The sequence below is a fragment of the Mobula hypostoma genome, chromosome X1 (genome assembly GCF_963921235.1).
Source record: "Mobula hypostoma chromosome X1, sMobHyp1.1, whole genome shotgun sequence".
NCBI classification, from domain to species: Eukaryota; Metazoa; Chordata; class Chondrichthyes; order Myliobatiformes; family Myliobatidae; genus Mobula; species Mobula hypostoma.
In genome coordinates this window covers 15,128,008-15,146,062 of record NC_086128.1, presented here as the reverse complement: position 1 = coordinate 15,146,062, position 18,055 = coordinate 15,128,008, and the positions used below count along the sequence as shown (strand labels likewise).

Here is an 18,055-nt window from a genome sequence, read left to right as displayed (position 1 = left end):
AAGGAGGACATAAATAATCTTCCAGAAATAGTAAGGGACAGAGGGTCCAGTGAGATGGAGGAACTGAGCGAAATACATGTTAGTAGGGAAGTGGTGTTAGGTAAATTGAAGGGATTGAAGGCAGATAAATCCCCGGGGCCAGATGGTCTGCATCCCAGAGTGCTTAAGGAAGTGGCCCAAGAAATAGTGGATGCATTAGTGATAATTTTTCAAAACTCGTTAGATTCTGGACTAGTTCCTGAGGATTGGAGGGTGGCTAATGTAACCCCACTTTTTAAAAAAGGAGGGAGAGAGAAACCGGGGAATTATAGGCCGGTTAGCCTAACGTCGGTGGTGGGGAAACTGCTGGAGTCAGTTATCAAGGATGTGATAACAGCACATTTGGAAAGCGGTGAAATGATCGGACAAAGTCAGCATGGATTTGTGAAAGGAAAATCATGTCTGACGAATCTCATAGAATTTTTTGAGGATGTAACTAGTAGAGTGGATAGGGGAGAACCAGTGGATGTGGTATATTTGGATTTTCAAAAGGCTTTTGACAAGGTCCCACACAGGAGATTAGTGTGCAAACTTAAAGCACACGGTATTGGGGGTAAGGTATTGGTGTGGGTGGAGAATTGGTTAGCAGACAGGAAGCAAAGAGTGGGAATAAACGGGACCTTTTCAGAATGGCAGGCGGTGACTAGTGGGGTACCGCAAGGCTCAGTGCTGGGACCCCAGTTGTTTACAATATATATTAATGACTTAGATGAGGGAATTAAATGCAGCATCTCCAAGTTTGCGGATGACACGAAGCTGGGTGGCAGTGTTAGCAGTGAGGAGGATGCTAAGAGGATGCAGGGTGACTTGGATAGGTTGGGTGAGTGGGCAAACTCATGGCAGATGCAATTTAATGTGGATAAATGTGAAGTTATCCACTTTGGTGGCAAAAATAGGAAAACAGATTATTATCTGAATGGTGGCCGATTAGGAAAAGGGGAGGTGCAACGAGACCTGGGTGTCATTATACACCAGTCATTGAAAGTGGGCGTGCAGGTACAGCAGGCGGTGAAAAAGGCGAACGGTATGCTGGCATTTATAGCGAGAGGATTCGAGTACAGGAGCAGGGAGGTACTACTGCAGTTGTACAAGGCCTTGGTGAGACCACACCTGGAGTATTGTGTGCAGTTTTGGTCCCCTAATCTGAGGAAAGACATCTTTGCCATAGAGGGAGTACAAAGAAGGTTCACCAGATTGATTCCTGGGATGGCAGGTCTTTCATATGAAGAAAGACTGGATGAACTGGGCTTGTACTCGTTGGAATTTAGAAGATTGAGGGGGGATCTGATTGAAACGTATAAGATCCTAAAGGGATTGGACAGGCTAGATGCGGGAAGATTGTTCCCGATGTTGGGGAGGTCTAGAACGAGGGGGCACAGTTTGAGGATAGAGGGGAAGCCTTTTAGGACCGAGGTTAGGAAAAACTTCTTCACACAGAGAGTGGTGAATCTGTGGAATTCTCTGCCACAGCAAACTGTTGAGGCCAGTTCATTAGCTATGTTTAAAAGGAAGTTAGATATGGCCCTTGTGGCTACAGGGGTCAGGGGGTATGGAGGGAAGGCTGGGGCGGGGTTCTGAGTTGGATGATCAGCCATGATCATAATAAATGGCGGTGCAGGCTCGAAGGGCCGAATGGCCTACTCCTGCACCTATTTTCTTTGTTTCTATGTTTCTAAACATCATCGAGAATCTGTGGATAGACCTCAAAAGTGCAGTGCTTGCAAGACAGCCCAGAATCTCACAGAACTAGAAGCCTTTTGCAAGGAAGAATGGGCGAAAATCCCCTAAACAAGAATTGAAAGACTCTTAGCTGGCTACAAAAAGCATTTACAAGCTGTGATGCTTGCCAAAGTGGGTGTTACTCAGTACTGACCATGCAGGGTGCCCAAACTTTTGCTTCGGGCCCTTTTCCTTTTTTGTTATTTTGAAACTAAAAGATGGAAATAAAAGTTTTCTTGCTTAAAATATTAAAGAAATGTGTCATCTTTAACTTTATGCCTTTTGGAAATCAGTTCATCTTTTACTCGCTTAGCTATTCACAGTAACAGAAATTTTGATCAGGGGTGCCCAAACTTATACATGCCACTGTAATTCCCTTTCTAAGTATTAGTCAAAAAACTGAAGCAATTTATCAGCAGCTCTTTCTAAAAGTTGTGTACTCCCATTCATCTTTCAGCTGCAGTTTGAAAGGAGCCAATATTGGACAGTTTGTTTGGCATTGCTAAATGTTGGATGAAGAATGGTGTTCCAGTTGTTTACTTAAACATGAATGAGACTCAAATTTAGAAAATTATTTTGAGTATACAAAAAATTTAACAGACTTCATTAAGATTAAAGTATAATTGAGTTTCCATTTCTGTGTAATCTGGATTTGAGTTAATTTAACCTCATTGGTTATTCTGAAATAGAAGGGATACTTTTTTTTCTTCCACTGCCTGCCTTGCTCTGCTACATCAAGATCAAACATGTTTTAAGTTTTCTCCCATGACAGATCAGTAACCTGAAATGTTAATTGTTTTTCCTTTCTCCACAAATGCTGCCTGGGCTGAGTACTTTTCTGTATTTCCAGCAACTGATTTCTTTACAATTTAGAAATGCTGTTTGGGTCTGATGAGACCTGGAAGGTTGATTGTGCGCAAATCTTCAGCACTTGGAGTGCAACAGTTCAAGAAGGCACCATGTCACCACCTTGAGAGCAATTAGGGATAGACAATAAACATTTGTTGAAGTGTCCATAATCCCTTGAAATTATTTTAAAGATGGTGGCAGTGCTTTAACACATTTAGTTTGCTCATCAAGCAACTAAAGAATTTCTGATGTTTGGTAATTACTTTCCATTACACTTGACAATAGCATTCGTGATTGGCCAACCTATGTAATGGAGTTTTGAAGGCCATATTGTTGCTTCTGGATACCCATTTAGGAAATAACTTAACGATCCCAGCTAGACGAACAACTAGTTATTTAAACTTCACCACCTAAATCAAAGTGTTTGTACAATTTTTTTACTTCATAAAATGCTTCAGTGAATTACAATTTTGTGTTTGAAAACCAGGAATATTGAACAGCAGCATCAGGCGATATCCAACAATGGTGAAATTGACAAACCAATAACATCTTGTTTCACTATCTAAGCTCCAGTTTTAAAGGAGAGACTGTTTGGAAAGAGTTATAATATTCTGTGATCGGAGCTAATTTTGGAATGTGACTGGGAGATACCCATCTTTAATTATTTGATTGCTGCAACCAGGAAATTTCATTCTTAATGTGCTTTGGTTTGTATTTAATTATCAAAATAAAAATAATGTGTATAGGAAGTCCAGAACTTTGATTCATTAACAAAGAAATATTAATTGGCAAATTATTGGCTATCTCCTTTCACAATAGCCAAAACAACCAACTGAAGTGACTTTTTTTAAAAAATCATATTTTGAAATTTTTAATTATTATATAATTTCTGGTCAGGAAAGCTGGCAACAAAAGCTATTTGCTGGTGATCTTTATAACCACTACAGAAACCTGGGGAACGTCAAAGCAGACTAAACATTGCAGTTCCTTGTTATGACCACCACTGCTTCTATCTTTCACACTGCATCCATTCCTATACATGCATTTTAATCTTGAAAAATTGTAATATCAGATGCAGCGTATTTTAAAAAATGTGTTTTTTGGAGGGACCTTTTATATGCTTAACGTTCCTTTTGCTCTTTTTGGTAGTTTCCACTGCTTGGCCTGGTGTTGATGATGATGTTTACAAGCCTGCCATTAATAGGGCATTACTGCCAACAGCACCTCGGGCAGCTCGAGCACCAGATATTGATATGAACCGTATTCCTAAGCAGCCACCATACACAGCTTTTCTGGGCAACTTGCCTTATGATGTATCTGAAGAGTCCATCCGCAAGTTCTTCCATGGAATGAATGTAAGTAAATGAGGGCATTGGTAAATTTACTGAAGGCCATAATGTTATTATAAGTTAGGGGTTGCTATTTTCCGGCCTCATTGTTGTGCGAGGTCAGTGTTAGACTTGGCTTTTACTATTGAAAGTTTAAGATTTTTACCCCTTTATGAAGATTGTAGGCTATCTGATTGAGGTATGGAGTAGTTATGAAGAGTTGACAATTCTACAGCAACTTGGTACAAGTATGTTGCTACTTTTAGGGAAATAAAATTATTTCTGTGTTAAGTGATGTAAAAATCCTGAATGTATCAAAAATGCACAATTACAAGGAGTAAAATGGTGCCGAATTATGATAGTCATGCCTTCAAGTGATTGTAATGTTTTCCTCACAGTAATTTCACTTTTGAAATTAGTTCCTTGGTTTTGGAGGAAACATTTAGAGGACTTTGCTGATTCTGAGGCAAACAGTACAAATAGATCATTGTCATTTCGTCTTTCCAATCTGATTTTTGTATCCAATGAATTAAATATTTTTTCATGATGAAAAAGATTTCTAGTAAAATAAAGACTGAACATTTTCAGAATAACACGCGTCTGGTAAAGGTTAATAGTAAACAAGATTAAAAAGGATAGGAGAAAACAAAAAGATGTGTGAGGTGGTAGAAAATGGGAAGGATTACATAATGAAATGGATGGTGCAGGGTGATGGTGACTCAGTATATCAGGTAACCTCTGCATTATGGGGTGATTCTGTTCTTTGAAAACAGTATGTGTCATAATTTTCCATAACACAAAACCAGGTCAGGAAACGCAAACACGAGGAAATCTGCAGAATGTAAGTTTGGGAAAAAATTATGCTTTGTATTTTTACCTTTATTCACAAGTTTTGTTTGAAAGTAAATTTTATTCCGTCTTTCACATTTTTGGGTAGTAATTTGTGAACTCTCTAAGGGTAAATTTCCATTACCTAAATGGCTGTGTTGTGGGGTCTCCTATATAAAGCAGTAAATAGCAGTAGGAGTATCTGCTCTACTTGTGCCCAAGTCAGTGATAAATACCTGGACGCATGAGAATATTGGCAGAATTAATGCTCTTTACTGTCACTTTGGTGTTTGACATTTATGCACAGTGATCAGTTTTAATGTGACACCAGAGGGAAGTTGGTGAGCTTTGACCCAATCCCTGGAGAGAGCACACTTCAGGAGGAAGGTTGGAAGATGTATAGTTTGATAAATTCACTTCATGAAAAGTATTTGGTTTTAATATAGCTTTGTGAAGTTGTGTATAGTAAGATGGATGTATAATTTGCTGTGATGTTTTGTACTTAAAGATCAGTGCTGTGCGTTTGCCAAGAGAGTCCACCAACCAGGACAGACTGAAGGGATTTGGTTATGCTGAGTTTGATGATGTGGAATCGCTGATGAATGCTTTGAGTCTCAGTGAAGAGGTACAGTAAATGTATTCAAAATTTTAATGTCTCATGTTTCTGTTAAAATACCAGGATATTCCAAGTTTCTGAATCCATTCATTATTGTTTGTATTGAAGCTGATTAGGAATGCGAGATGTTACATCTAAAGTGTATGGTATCGGTTTTTAGCACCATTAAACTATTTTCAATGCTAACTCCAAGCTACTCATTCTCTAAGTAACAGTGGCTTTATTTTTATTTTATTGTTTTGTGGTGTCACACCATATCAACCAACATTAAGAATCACCTTTTGATTTCTTGGCCAATTTTCACTGTACTTCAAAAGTTTTTTTTTCTAAAATCCATTTTTTCCCACCTTATGGACTTATTGCTTGCTCAAATCAGAATGCATCATCTTTGTAGAATGTCCACTACTGGAAGTGAAGATCCATCATTTCTTCAGAACGCCAATAAATTCACGATGAACCACATCTGTAGTGCCTTGTAAAAGTATTCAGCCCCCACCCTTTGTTTACTTAAATGAATATAACAACCAGGGATTTTGTTAAATTTAGCTGAGAATTTTTATTTGTGTATCACCTTTTTTTCCCCACAGTAGAGCCCAAAAGACAGGGATAGTTGTTGGAACATAGAAGATTGGATGAGGGGTGTAAGTATGGTAAATGCAAGTTGAACTACCTCTAGCAGCAGTTACAGCCAGTAGTCCTTTTGAATCAATCTTTATTAGCTTTACACAGGGTAATGGAGCAAGATTTACTCATTCCTCCTTGCAAAATTGCTCAAGTTGTGCCAGGTTCGTTGGGAAGCAGCAGTGGCCAGCAATCTTGATGTCTTGCCAAGAGATGCTTGATCGGGTTAAGGTCAAGACTGACAGAGCTACTCAAGGACATCAATTTTCTTCATTTGAGTCCATTCCATGGTTGCTTTGGGTCATCGTCCTGCTGAAAGACGAACTTCCTGCTTTCTGGCAGAGGCTAGTAAGCTCTCTCTGAATTTAGCAACCTTCATCTTCCCATCAATCCTGACCAGATTTCCCATCCCTGCTGCTGAAAAGCATCCCCATAGCATGATGTTACTTGGTTGATGTGTAGTATTAGGTTTACACCATACATACTGCTTAGTGTTGAGGCAAAAAGCTCTACTTTTGTCTCATCAGACCACAGCGCCTCCACATCTTTACATTATCTTCTAAATGATACTTTGCATAGTCTTTGTGGGTAAGTAGATGCTTTTTTTTAAGCCAGATTTTCTTCCTTGCCATAAATATACTATTGTGCAAGGCCTCGGATATTATGGAGCAATGAACTTGATCGCCACTGACATCTGCAGCTCACTCAGAGTGACTTTTGGTGTCACAATAGCCTCTCTTACAAGTGCCATTCTTCTCCAGCATCTTAAGTTTAGAAGGGCAGCCTGACCTAGCCAGTATGGCTATAGTTTCATATTTTTTCCACTTTCTCATGACGGATCTCACTGAGCTCCAAGGTATGTTCAGTGCCTTTGAGATGCTCTTATCCCCTCCCCAAATCGTGCTTCTCTATTATCATTTTCCTAACTTGTCTTGAATGGTCTTTTGTCTTCTTTTTGGTTCGGCCTGTTGAAAATCTACCATACTGTTGGGTCTTACAGAGAGAGGAGATATTTATTCTTATGAATTCACTCAAAGCAGGTGATCCTCCAATTTTCTGCAATACATCAACAAATTGGGTGAGTTGGTAAGGTAATATGTATATTGCACCTCAGGAAAGTTAGTGTAGTATTAGAAAGGGGATGAATACTTTTTCAGTTTTCCAATTTTTGTTTTTAATTTTCAGTAAATTGTTGACAGGTTTTGGATTTTTTTTCTTTTGATTTGACATGATACCCAATGTTTTGTAGGTTAGCTTAAAAATCCTACCTCAATATATTTTAGACTTGGAAATTGAGACATTAAAATGTGATAATAGTTAATGGAGGCTGAGTACTTTTTTAAGGCACTGTATATTCATATTTTAGCATACTTTCCTGTAAGTTACCCACATGCACTAAAGGCTAGCTGAGCAATAGTTCCTATGCTGCTTTTTAAGAAAATAAGCATTGATGTTAATTCTTGTCAGTGCTCCCAGTTCTAATGATTTTGTACAGATTAAGGCAAGGATGAGAATTCCTCCACTGGTTGCATTTCTTATATGAAGTTAATCTGAGTTGTGCATTTTATAGTCCATCAGTCCAATCTTTGCCTCAGTTGCCTCATGTCATTCTCTACCAGAGAGCTTGTTTTGTTTTAGTGGGAAACAAGAAATGCCCCCTTTTTTTCTTTTCTAGTTATTCTACTCCTAAGTTTGCCAGCTCCTGTCATGGTGTGCGATCCAGAGATTGATTTTAACGTTTACCTTCATCTGAAACTTCCATTTTACTCATTCCTGCACAAAATCTGCAATTTTCTTCATTTTCGGAAACTTTTCACTTGATTATGTTCTTCAGGTTTATGCCTGGGAGAGGAAATTTCTTGCAACTTTGTCTCTTGTTCTTGTAGTACTTCTTTGCCTCTTAATGCAGTGGCCATGTTCTTCAGTGCAATGCTTTGTGCCTCAATTATTATTCTCCTGGTTGTAATGTCTGTAGACAGCTTAACACCTCCCAGGTTTAGCTTTTACTTTCTGAGGTGTAATCTTTTAAAACGTCCCTTACCCTCAAATTTGAGTTTTCCCAATGTTTTTGGCCTTTGTTCAAAGTGATTCTTGAATTGTACAAGATTTTGTGCAGATTAAGGCAAGGTTAGGACTGTTCCCACTGGCTGTTTTTCTTATATGAAGTTACTCTCAGTTGTACTTTTCATTCTTGTTTTAGATGTTGCAGAACCGAAGAATCAGGGTGGATATTGCTGATCAAGCTCAGGAAAAAGGTGTGATTTTTTTTTGTACTGTATAGCACTGATTCTTGAGGCTTTGAAAACATGTCGCACTAAGAAAAGTGCTAATTCCATTGAAAATGATTAACATTTTCTTATTTAAAATGATCAGGGTTGATCATCTGAGGGTCTTTTGCACAAATACAACATTTTTTCATATGTTTGTTTTTAATTTTATAGATCATATGATAGCCCAGTACCCACAAAATCAGTTGTCCTCAGACAAGAGATTATCATTTCAATTTGATTTTAAAAAAGTGTGAAAAAATCATTTAAAATGTTATATATGTGTGTGTGTGTATATATACACACACATATACACCAGATGAAAGAGTAGAGTGAAAAACCTCTTTAAAACTAAAAGCAGTGAATTTTCAACAATATTTACTCTTATTTTGTGGTTGCTCAAAATGTGTCTCAAGTTTTTGTCAACACCATCAAATATTTATAAAAAAGCAATAAAATCAGGCAACCACATGTTTAACTATATTCCTGAGGACCCCCTTTCCACCCTCCACATCTGCTAAATGCAACAAGGTCAAACAAGCTCCTGTAAGTTTGCTATTTTTTCAATAATTTTTACATATTTATTGATGTTGCTACTGTCACAACCATGACGTGTCAACACTGTCTCTTTTGTGTAGAAAGAATTATGTTAAATTATGACATAAATGTATGCATTTTCAGTAGAGGCCAGAGGCAGCTAGCAACAGAGGGGAAACAAGATGGCTCCTGTATACAACTCATACATGTCATGTAAAATAAAGTGTGTTTTGTCAGCACTGTCAGACGTCAAAACCGTGGTGACACATAGTTTGACGGTGTTGACAAATCATCCTCAGTGGAGGCTTGAGTATAATTTATGATCACAATAAATAGTAATATGGCTTGTAATGTTTCATTAACCTCTTTATTTATAATATACATAATTTCCCCTTTATTTCTTCCACACACAGGCCTACAATATTTCCTTACCATATGTATCCCCAATGACTAAAACCATAAATGAATTTAGTTGCACCATTTCATAATCATTTTATAAAATTTCACCAAATTAAACATAATTAAATTCATAGTAATTCTGCACAATTTCATAGTAATTCCATTAAATTCTGACCTTCCTTTTATGTATTTTAGGAAGTTATGGCTAGGCAGCAGCTATCAGTGGAGGAGCGAAGGAGAAGAAACAGGGAATACCAAAAAAAGCGGAGAGAGAAAATATATAGTGAGCCAGAGTTAAAGGAGGAATACCTGAGAAAGGAAAAGCAAAGATGGAAGAAGAGAGTAGAGGATGGAAAGATAAAAACTATCAGTGAGTTGATTGAAAGGGAAAAGAGGAGTAAGAGAAAGGCGTGGAAACGTAGACAGCAAGAGTCAAGAGAGCGTAAGAGAAAGGGCCCAGAACGCCCAGAAACTCCCCCAGATTGTCCATTGGATCAGACTATACAGGAGCCAGCTCGCAGTAGGCAGTCCTATAGGAGGGGAAAGGGAAAGAAAGAAAAACGAGCAAGATACTTGAGAGAGATGAAAGCTTTGAAAAATAAACTTCGAGATAATAAAAGATAGGAACAAACTGAAAAAGTGTTGGCAACGTGAGCAAACTGGAAATTAAAAAAACACAAGAATCACCAAGAAGAAAACAGAGCAGATGCTACAGGGAAGTAAAATCTTCCATGAGATGGTTGGGAGAAGGCTTTGCAGTACTCAGCTCTATCATATTGCTGAAGGTGACGTGCAGACATATGATGCACTCCTTTCTCAACCACTAAAACCTGTACCGGCAATGAGGAAAATCCATTAGGTCATACCTTACGGAAACAGCATCCATTACAGATCATTGTCATGTTTCTGCAGTGAGCCACAGATGTGCCAGTTTTTCAGCCCAACAACTTTTCAGTTGACTGAAAATACACATGCCAGGGTACAGGCTGAGGAGAATGATGGCCCTACCACAATGGGAAAGAACAGAGGGCCTTTGGCAATGCTGATGGAGGAAATAGAGTAGGCACCCCAGAGTGGTCCTGACGGGGCTACGACAGATATATCTGCTGGTGTCATTAATTGTGGAGATTGGCTTGCAGTCATTTATGACCAAAATTGGTGGTTAGCAAAGACTGTCACTGTGGATGCTCATCATCAAGATGTTCAAGTGGAGTTTTTCCACCCTCTTGGGCCCAACACATGCTTCCATCCAAAACCAGGTGGAAAGGATATGTGCTTCGTACCAGTTAGAAATATTCTGGTCAAACTGATGGAACCATCATCACCGGGTCATGCAAGCAGGACGAGGGAGATCTACCGCCTGTCTGCTGATGTCATGGACTTCATAGAGGAGGAGCATATTAATCGTCTACTTCCTGATAAAGCTGACTGAACGTTTTCGAAGATTTTCAAGCCCAGAAATGGATGGAATTTTTCTTTTAACTTCCTGGTGTGTTTTCTGATGTTTATGCTTAAACATTGCAGTTATACTATAGTTTTTGCTGTTTACCATTGTTAATATTTACAGAAGGATAAAATGTACATGACAAATTGTTATTTGTTGTTCCAAATTGTTAAATAAAGTTGTTAAGCAAGGAAGCATTGACTTGAGTGGTGAAAAGCTTGGAATTGTTTTATGTAATTAGGCCACGCCCACCACCGTCAGGTCTCAGTCACCACTGTCAGATGGAACTTACTTTGTTTTAAATATCTACTGGACAATGGGGTGACCCGTTGGGGCACCCTTTGAGAGAAGGGTAGTGTAGTCTGATGTGAGCAGACTGAACATTAAATTTTCCTGAGTGCTATTGGTATCACTTTGCTTTAGAAACTGAAGTAGTAAACCTCAGTTTATTAAAGAAGAACGACGCGTAGCAAGGTAAATATAGCTCCTTGTTTAATGAAGGACACTTTTGATAGAATCATTTCTGGTTGATCTGCCATCCTTTTGCCTCTTGTTGTCATTCTGGAGACAAGCAGTTCTTTCATCTTTCATCTCTTCTGCTGTTTGTTGTTTGTCTCTGATCCTGGAGACTTGCATTTCTCAGCTCCTTTTTCTCTTTGTCTCCTTCTTCTATGCCATTTGGTATCATTTTGGAGACGTGCACGCCTCTCCTCCTCCGTCTCTTCTCTCATCTTTTTTTGTCCTGACACTTTGATCCTGGAGTCGTGCGGCCCTGGCCTCATCCGATTCTTGTTCTCTCCATCTCGTTGCTGCTTCCCGACTACATTTGGTGTCATCTCTTGACCATAATGTCCCCCTTCTCTTCCATGCGGCATAATTAGGCTGACCATATTTTTTTTTTACCCTGATGCTGGATAGAAGATACGAAGCAGTAACACCAACGCCTCCAGGATGCTGATTATTCTTAATGATGTGGTTGATGCTCTCCTAAATGGACGTGATATAGTCACCGCTGTCCTTTGACTGCAGCAAAGGGTTTTATGGGTGTCTGGAAGTACGTCATTACAATAAGATTTAGTTATCTCTTATTGATGAGTCTCAGTTGGATCTGTCCCAATCCTGCACATGCTGATGGTGATTAACAGAAAGTGACCACTCGAAACAGAGCTGCCCTGCCCTTTTGCCCTGGTTGGTGTTGCTGCTGTGAGCATCGTGAGTCGCTTCTGAGGCTGGTCGTGCGCATGCGTCGAGTCGCGGTTTCCATCATGGCTGACATCGGCTGTCGGGTGAAAGTGGGGCTGTTGATTTTGGCGAGTGAGCAATTTTATATTAATATATAACCCTGAACTTTGCCTGCATTCTGTACGTTAGCGGGTTTTAAGTCGATTTAGCCAAAAATAGTGCCGTTTTAATGCACCGTTTGCACTAATTGGAGGTCACAAACAGACTTTATACTTGATTGTTGCCAAACAATTGATACTAGAACGTACAATCATCACAGCGATATTTGATTCTGCGCTTCCAGCTCCCTGGAGTACAAATCGATAGTAAATATTTAAAATTTAAATTATAAATCATAAATAGAAAATGGAAAGTAGTGCAAAAAAACCGAGAGGCAGGTCCAGCTATTTGGAGGGTACGGCCCAGATCCGGGTCAGGATCCATTCAGCAGTCTTATCACAGTTTAAAGAAGCTGTTCCCAAATCTGGCTGTACGAGTCTTCAAGCTCCTGAGCCTTCTCCCAGAGGGAAGAGGGACAAAAAGTGTGTTGGCTGGGTGGGTCACGTCCTTGATTATCCTGGCAGCACTGCTCCGACAAACAGATCGTGAGAGTTTTAGTAGTATATAGATGCTTACAACCTGTTCCTCCAAAACAGTTGATTTATTAAAGTAATTGTCTCTTTAAAATTAAAAGTTTTTTTTAAGTCCAAAATTGTTATTTTGTATATTTAATGCTAGTGATAGAAGTTGCATGATGTAAGAGTTTTTAAAGCAGTACATGTGAAATAGTATAAAACATGAACAAAAGTGAATATTCAACATTTAACAGCATAATGTGTACCTATGGTGTAGACACAATGATTTGAAAGCTCTAAATCTATATAAGACTAAATAAATAGGAATAATTAGCTGTTTATTGTGTCTGACTGTGTTGACAAAGACTAAATAATGACAGGAAAAACACATATTTGATGGAAAAAAGATTACAAAATCAGGAGGTTGCACCGAAATATTGCTTGATTGCTGAGACCTTGTTCTATAAACATATAAGTTTAGATTTCTTAACATTTAAAATTTTTTCTTTTCAAAATTAAAACCTGTTTCATCCAAATTCTCAAGAGTCAGTGAAAGGAGAATATGTCATGACTTGTATAAAAGGTTGCAAGTACCTACAGGAGTTCAATCTTCTAATTGGTAGTTCGAATTAAAAGCAGGATTTAATCAGTCTTCAGGTGGAGGTATTTTTTTCTTTTCTTTTTGCTGGCTTTGATTTATTCTTCATGCAATACCATGTATTGTTGAGATTTTTGAAGTAAATTTACATTAATTCTCTTTCCCCCCCCCCACCAATAAATGTTTGTCTAAAACTACTATCAACTTTGATTTTATATATTTCCTCAGTATTTTTACAGAGCAAATCGCAATGTGAGCATTTTATATTACATTGCCCCTTGAACTAAAATTGTTTTGAAGTAATGAGTGTGAGAACCCAGCTTTGAGCAATCTAATTGTTAACGAGTCTGGATGATTTACTTTTCCTTTGACCTTGGCCCTGAATTAAAGACTGCCCTTTTGTACTTCATGGCTAGCTGAATTATAAAATGTTGATAAAGCCCACCAGTAACTCTAATGATAAAACTTTGTTTCCTATCTCTGCATGCAACACAGAAAGGGAATCAGGTAGAGGAGGAGATCGGGACAGAGCCCGTGATGCAGAGATGGAGTCTGACTGGAGGGCTCGGCCAGCAACTAATATCAATGATGACTATCCATCAAGAAGGATGGAAGATTCATTTGGCGACAGTGAGTTGATCAGATAAACATTTCAATGCTTTCACGGGCTAATGCAACTTGTCAATGTGCTGAGCTTTCATCTGTTGTGCTGGGTTTAAATCTAGTCCATCCAAATGCAGAATAGTCCCTCCCCCCTTCTATCCCTAATTGGGACGGGGTTGTCTAGTGTGAGATTCATACTAAGCACAGGCTCATTGTGCACAATTCATTGGAAGTTAACAATCCTATGCCAGTACAATATTGACTCTCAGCAAATTTAGAGCTACTGCATAGTAGAAAGCAATGCAGCACTCTGAGAGCATTTAATTGTGAAACCAGCTGTCACAATGTTGAAATCTTTGATTAGTTCATATAAACATTTCCCCAAGAAAAATATGTATATGTAAGAAGGTTATCAACAGAGGTTTTTGTTTGGAAGATGTAGGGAACGTACATGCTTCACAACAGCCATATTTTTAATGAACTAAACCTAGTGGTTGTGTAGTCCCTTTGTGTGTGAATAGCTTTAGCTATATTGTACTTGCATAACTGTATACTTTTTATGACCTTGATTTTTTTTTGTTGTCATGAATGTTAAAACTTAAAATGCCAGTTTGCACACAGCAAATTTGCATAAATAGTAATGTGATAATGACCATGTGGTTGTATTTTGTGATAGTTAAGTGACACATTGCCCTGCCCTTTGAAATAATGTCACAGTCAGGACTGTGGTTCAAGGTTTCATTCAAAAGATGGCACTGTCAACAGTAGAGGTTTGCCTCAGTACTCCACTGAAGTGTCACTTAAATTTCTCTGCTAACTGGCCAAAGATTTGAACCCAAAATCTTCTCAGAGACAAGAGTGTTAACATTTAACAATGGTTCACCACTTTTTATTCATCACTATGTATTAAAGCCTTGCTGCTTTAAACCCATGAGAAAAATCCAAAAATCCCATAGATGGTTGACATTTGCTCCTCAGTTCAAAGTATATTTATTACCAAAGTATGTATATGTTGCCATATACTACCTTGAGATTCATATTCTTGCAGGCACTTGCAGGGGAAAAAGAAATCCAATAAAATTTTACGGAACTATACATAAACAGAAGAACACCGACAAACAGCCAAGGTGCAAAAGGAGACAAACTGTGCAAATAAAAATAATACTGAGAACATGAGTTGTAAAGGGCCCTTGAAAGTGAGTCTGTAGATCATAGAATCAGTTCAGTGTAGTGGTGATTGAAGTTATCCATGGCAGTTCAGGAGTCTGATGGTTGTCGGATAATAAGTGTTCATGAATGTGGTGGTGTGGGGCTTAAGGCTTCTATACCTCCTACCCAATGGTAGTAGTGAAAACAAGGCATGGCCTGCATGGTGAGGGTTTTTGGATACTGCTTTCCTGCACTGGTGGGGAGGGCTTTGCCTGTGATGGACTGAGCTGTATCCGCCACTTTCAGTTGTCTTTTTCATTCCTTAGCATTGGTGTTTCCATACCAGGCCTTGATGCAACCAGTTAGGTTACTCTTCATGTGCATCTATAGAAGTTTGTCAAAGTTTTTGGCAATAAATAATGAGTAATACAAAATATTCCAAGCCTTTGTGTCAGTGTCCAGCTCCAGTTATTATTGCCCTGCCTGTTTTATTCTTTATCCAAGCCCTAATAAAGTGCATCTTTTCCTGTAAAATACATTTCCTTTTCTCTTGTTTCCTAAATGTTTAGTAATCCAATCTGCCCCACATCTCGGCCAATAGCTATTAGCCACTAGGCTGTATTTCCCTTCTTACATAGGATTGACATCAAGTCATACATGTTCAAAGAAAAGTTCAAAAGTACATTTTTTCATGCATTCTACAACCTTTAGATTCGTCTTCTAACAGGCAGCCACAAAACTAAGAAACCCAAAAGTAAACATGGAAAAAGACTACCATACACCCAATGCATAGAGGGGGAAAAAAATCAATCATGCAAACAATAAATGCATGCAAATAGTATTCTGAACTGAAGTCCACAGAGTCCATTCACATACCTTGGTTCAGCGCAGAGTGGACCAGCAAGCTGAACAGGCTCGACTTACACCTCCAGTCCCGACACCCTGACCATTTCAATCTGGTCCGGCACCTAAATTGTCATCCAAACATCAGGTTCAGCCAATTCGATACACTTTGGGATCTGGACCTCGGCCGCTTAAATCAATTGAACCTCTGATCTTGCTCACTCTCGGCAGCATTGGAGCTGGACACTGATAGGAGAAAAGGAGGGTCTGAGAGAAATGGAAGAGGAGAGGGAAAAGTATGAAGAGCGTTAGTTGTGTGTTAGCAATATTCAGTAAACCAAACTTCTAATGAGTTCTGCATTTTGTGACAAAAAGATGTGAACTGAACAGTAAATAGAAACAGGTCTTTGGATTTTGTAGACCTCCAATTACAAATGCATACAGAACATGCATAATATACACTAATTTCTGTTCACCAACAGTGTGCATGATATAATGCTTACAGCTTGCTCTTAACGTTTTGTGTCATCCAGTTTAGAAGCCTGTTATAACAGGATGCATCACTTAATCTTTCATATCAAATCATTTGTTCCCATTGATTATTTTCTAATTTCACTGGTAACTATTCTTTTCATGTATGTCTTCTTCTTGTAATGTTTTAAGATTTGCGGATTCTGCTTTTCTAGGAATTAGGGACCGTTATGACATCCGTGATCGGGATGGTTCTCGGCGGGATGGAGATAGGTACAGGGATGATGGTTTCCGGGACCGTGGTTATGATAGAGGTAAGCTGACCTATGGTTAAAGCTATATATACCTTCATAGTGAACAGTGAAGCATCTGTCTGCCTCTATATCGTGAGCCATTTAGTTTGTTGCAATGAGTCTGTATTGGGAAAACAATTAGCTTGGTTCTGTTTCAAAAGAATGGTCAAATTAAAACGGGATGATCAGCAATATTCATTAATTGAACCTGTAAGAATGATACTACGTCAACTGTCACATAAAGAAAGCTATTTGGAATATGGAAATAAAATTGGAATGCATCATGCACATATTGATATCACCAGGAATAGAAGTCTAATTTTGTATTAATATATTAAGAACATCCCCAAACCCAACTATTTGCAATTAAGTAAGAACTTCTAGATGTACATTGCTTGGTAAATTATTAGTAAAGCTATCACCCATTTAAAACAGATTTGTTTGGTTTTATGTCAGATGGCTTAAGTGGGGTATTGCAAAATAGAGACCGTAAACCATACAAGTGCTTGAGGCTGTTTAGCCATTCAGTAACTCATTAAGGTTGAAGGCTGTTGGACATTGGATCCTTAGCTGTAGTTTGCTATATGTTGTAATTTTACTGCTTTTAAAGACAATACATCAAATGGATTTAAACTCATTTTATAATGTGTTAGCAATGCCCAAATTTATTTCAGTAATTTAATGTGATTCTAATCATTGGCTACAGGATATTTTTCACAATTGCTACAGGATCTCTTTTCTCCCTCTTGTTTGTTGAATCCAAGGCCTATTTTTTTCTAAAGCCTTTTTTGACTTCAGTGTATAAAAATGGCCAATCTTGATTAGCTTTAGGGACTTGCATTTTTGTATTCCTTTGATGCTGGAAACCTCACGATGCAGCCCATTCTTACGAATGGGTCCAGAATCACTACCATTTAGCACATTTCATCTCTAGTTTGAGAAGTTTTCCTCAGTGTCTTTATGTTTTTGAAGGAGTAAGTATAGTTATTAAGATAGCACACTTAGTTCCATATATATCAAAAATACCAACAAAAGATCTAATGTATTAGTGCAAAGGGGCGATAGAACTAGCTTTTCAGCTCTCTTCAGTGACTATGCCTAGTATATTTGTAAGAAAAATACCATTACCTGAGTGAAATTTCTCTTTATTGTTCAGGTTCAGCGAGTAATGTGTGGTTTAGACTTAAAAGAAATTTTGTATCCTGTGAAGCTCGGGTGAACTGGAAAGGATTGTCTTGTCATTCTGTACTTTCATCTGTGTGTGTGTGTGTTTTTTTAAAGTGTCTGAATTACTACAAGTCCATTCTCCTTATGCAAGTCACGTACTGCATTCAGACTTTCTAAATGTTGCTTAGGAATTTCCAACCATTATTATTCTGCTGCTAACTTGGCAGTAGGATATCATTGTTCTGAGATGACTATTGTATCTATAATTATTCCTAAAATTATCTCTTTCAGTAAATCGTTTATATACTTTCTGGACTAATTTCTTCAACTACGTTAAATTAGCTTACTACATTTACTGGTTAATGGACTCAGGTCTTTATGAATCTAAGAGAATGACATTTTGAAATATTGGCTAATAATATTGCATAAGTGAAGTAGATTATGTAAATTTTGATCAATCAATATAAATGCACTGAACTTCTCACACA

The 18,055-nt window shown here is 38.2% G+C and overlaps 1 protein-coding gene across 3 annotated transcripts in view; it reads left to right on the top strand.

Annotated features, from left to right (window-relative positions):
* eif4ba (eukaryotic translation initiation factor 4Ba) overlaps positions 1 to 18,055 on the top strand; it is an 81,411-nt gene that overhangs the window by 32,399 nt on the left and 30,957 nt on the right. For all 3 annotated transcript variants that reach the window (XM_063037685.1, XM_063037684.1, XM_063037687.1), the window contains exons 3-7: positions 3,757 to 3,962; positions 5,272 to 5,388; positions 8,201 to 8,255; positions 13,537 to 13,671; positions 16,323 to 16,421. In XM_063037685.1, the coding sequence (XP_062893755.1) occupies positions 3,757 to 3,962; positions 5,272 to 5,388; positions 8,201 to 8,255; positions 13,537 to 13,671; positions 16,323 to 16,421 (612 nt within the window). The remainder of the gene's footprint in view (positions 1 to 3,756; positions 3,963 to 5,271; positions 5,389 to 8,200; positions 8,256 to 13,536; positions 13,672 to 16,322; positions 16,422 to 18,055) is intronic.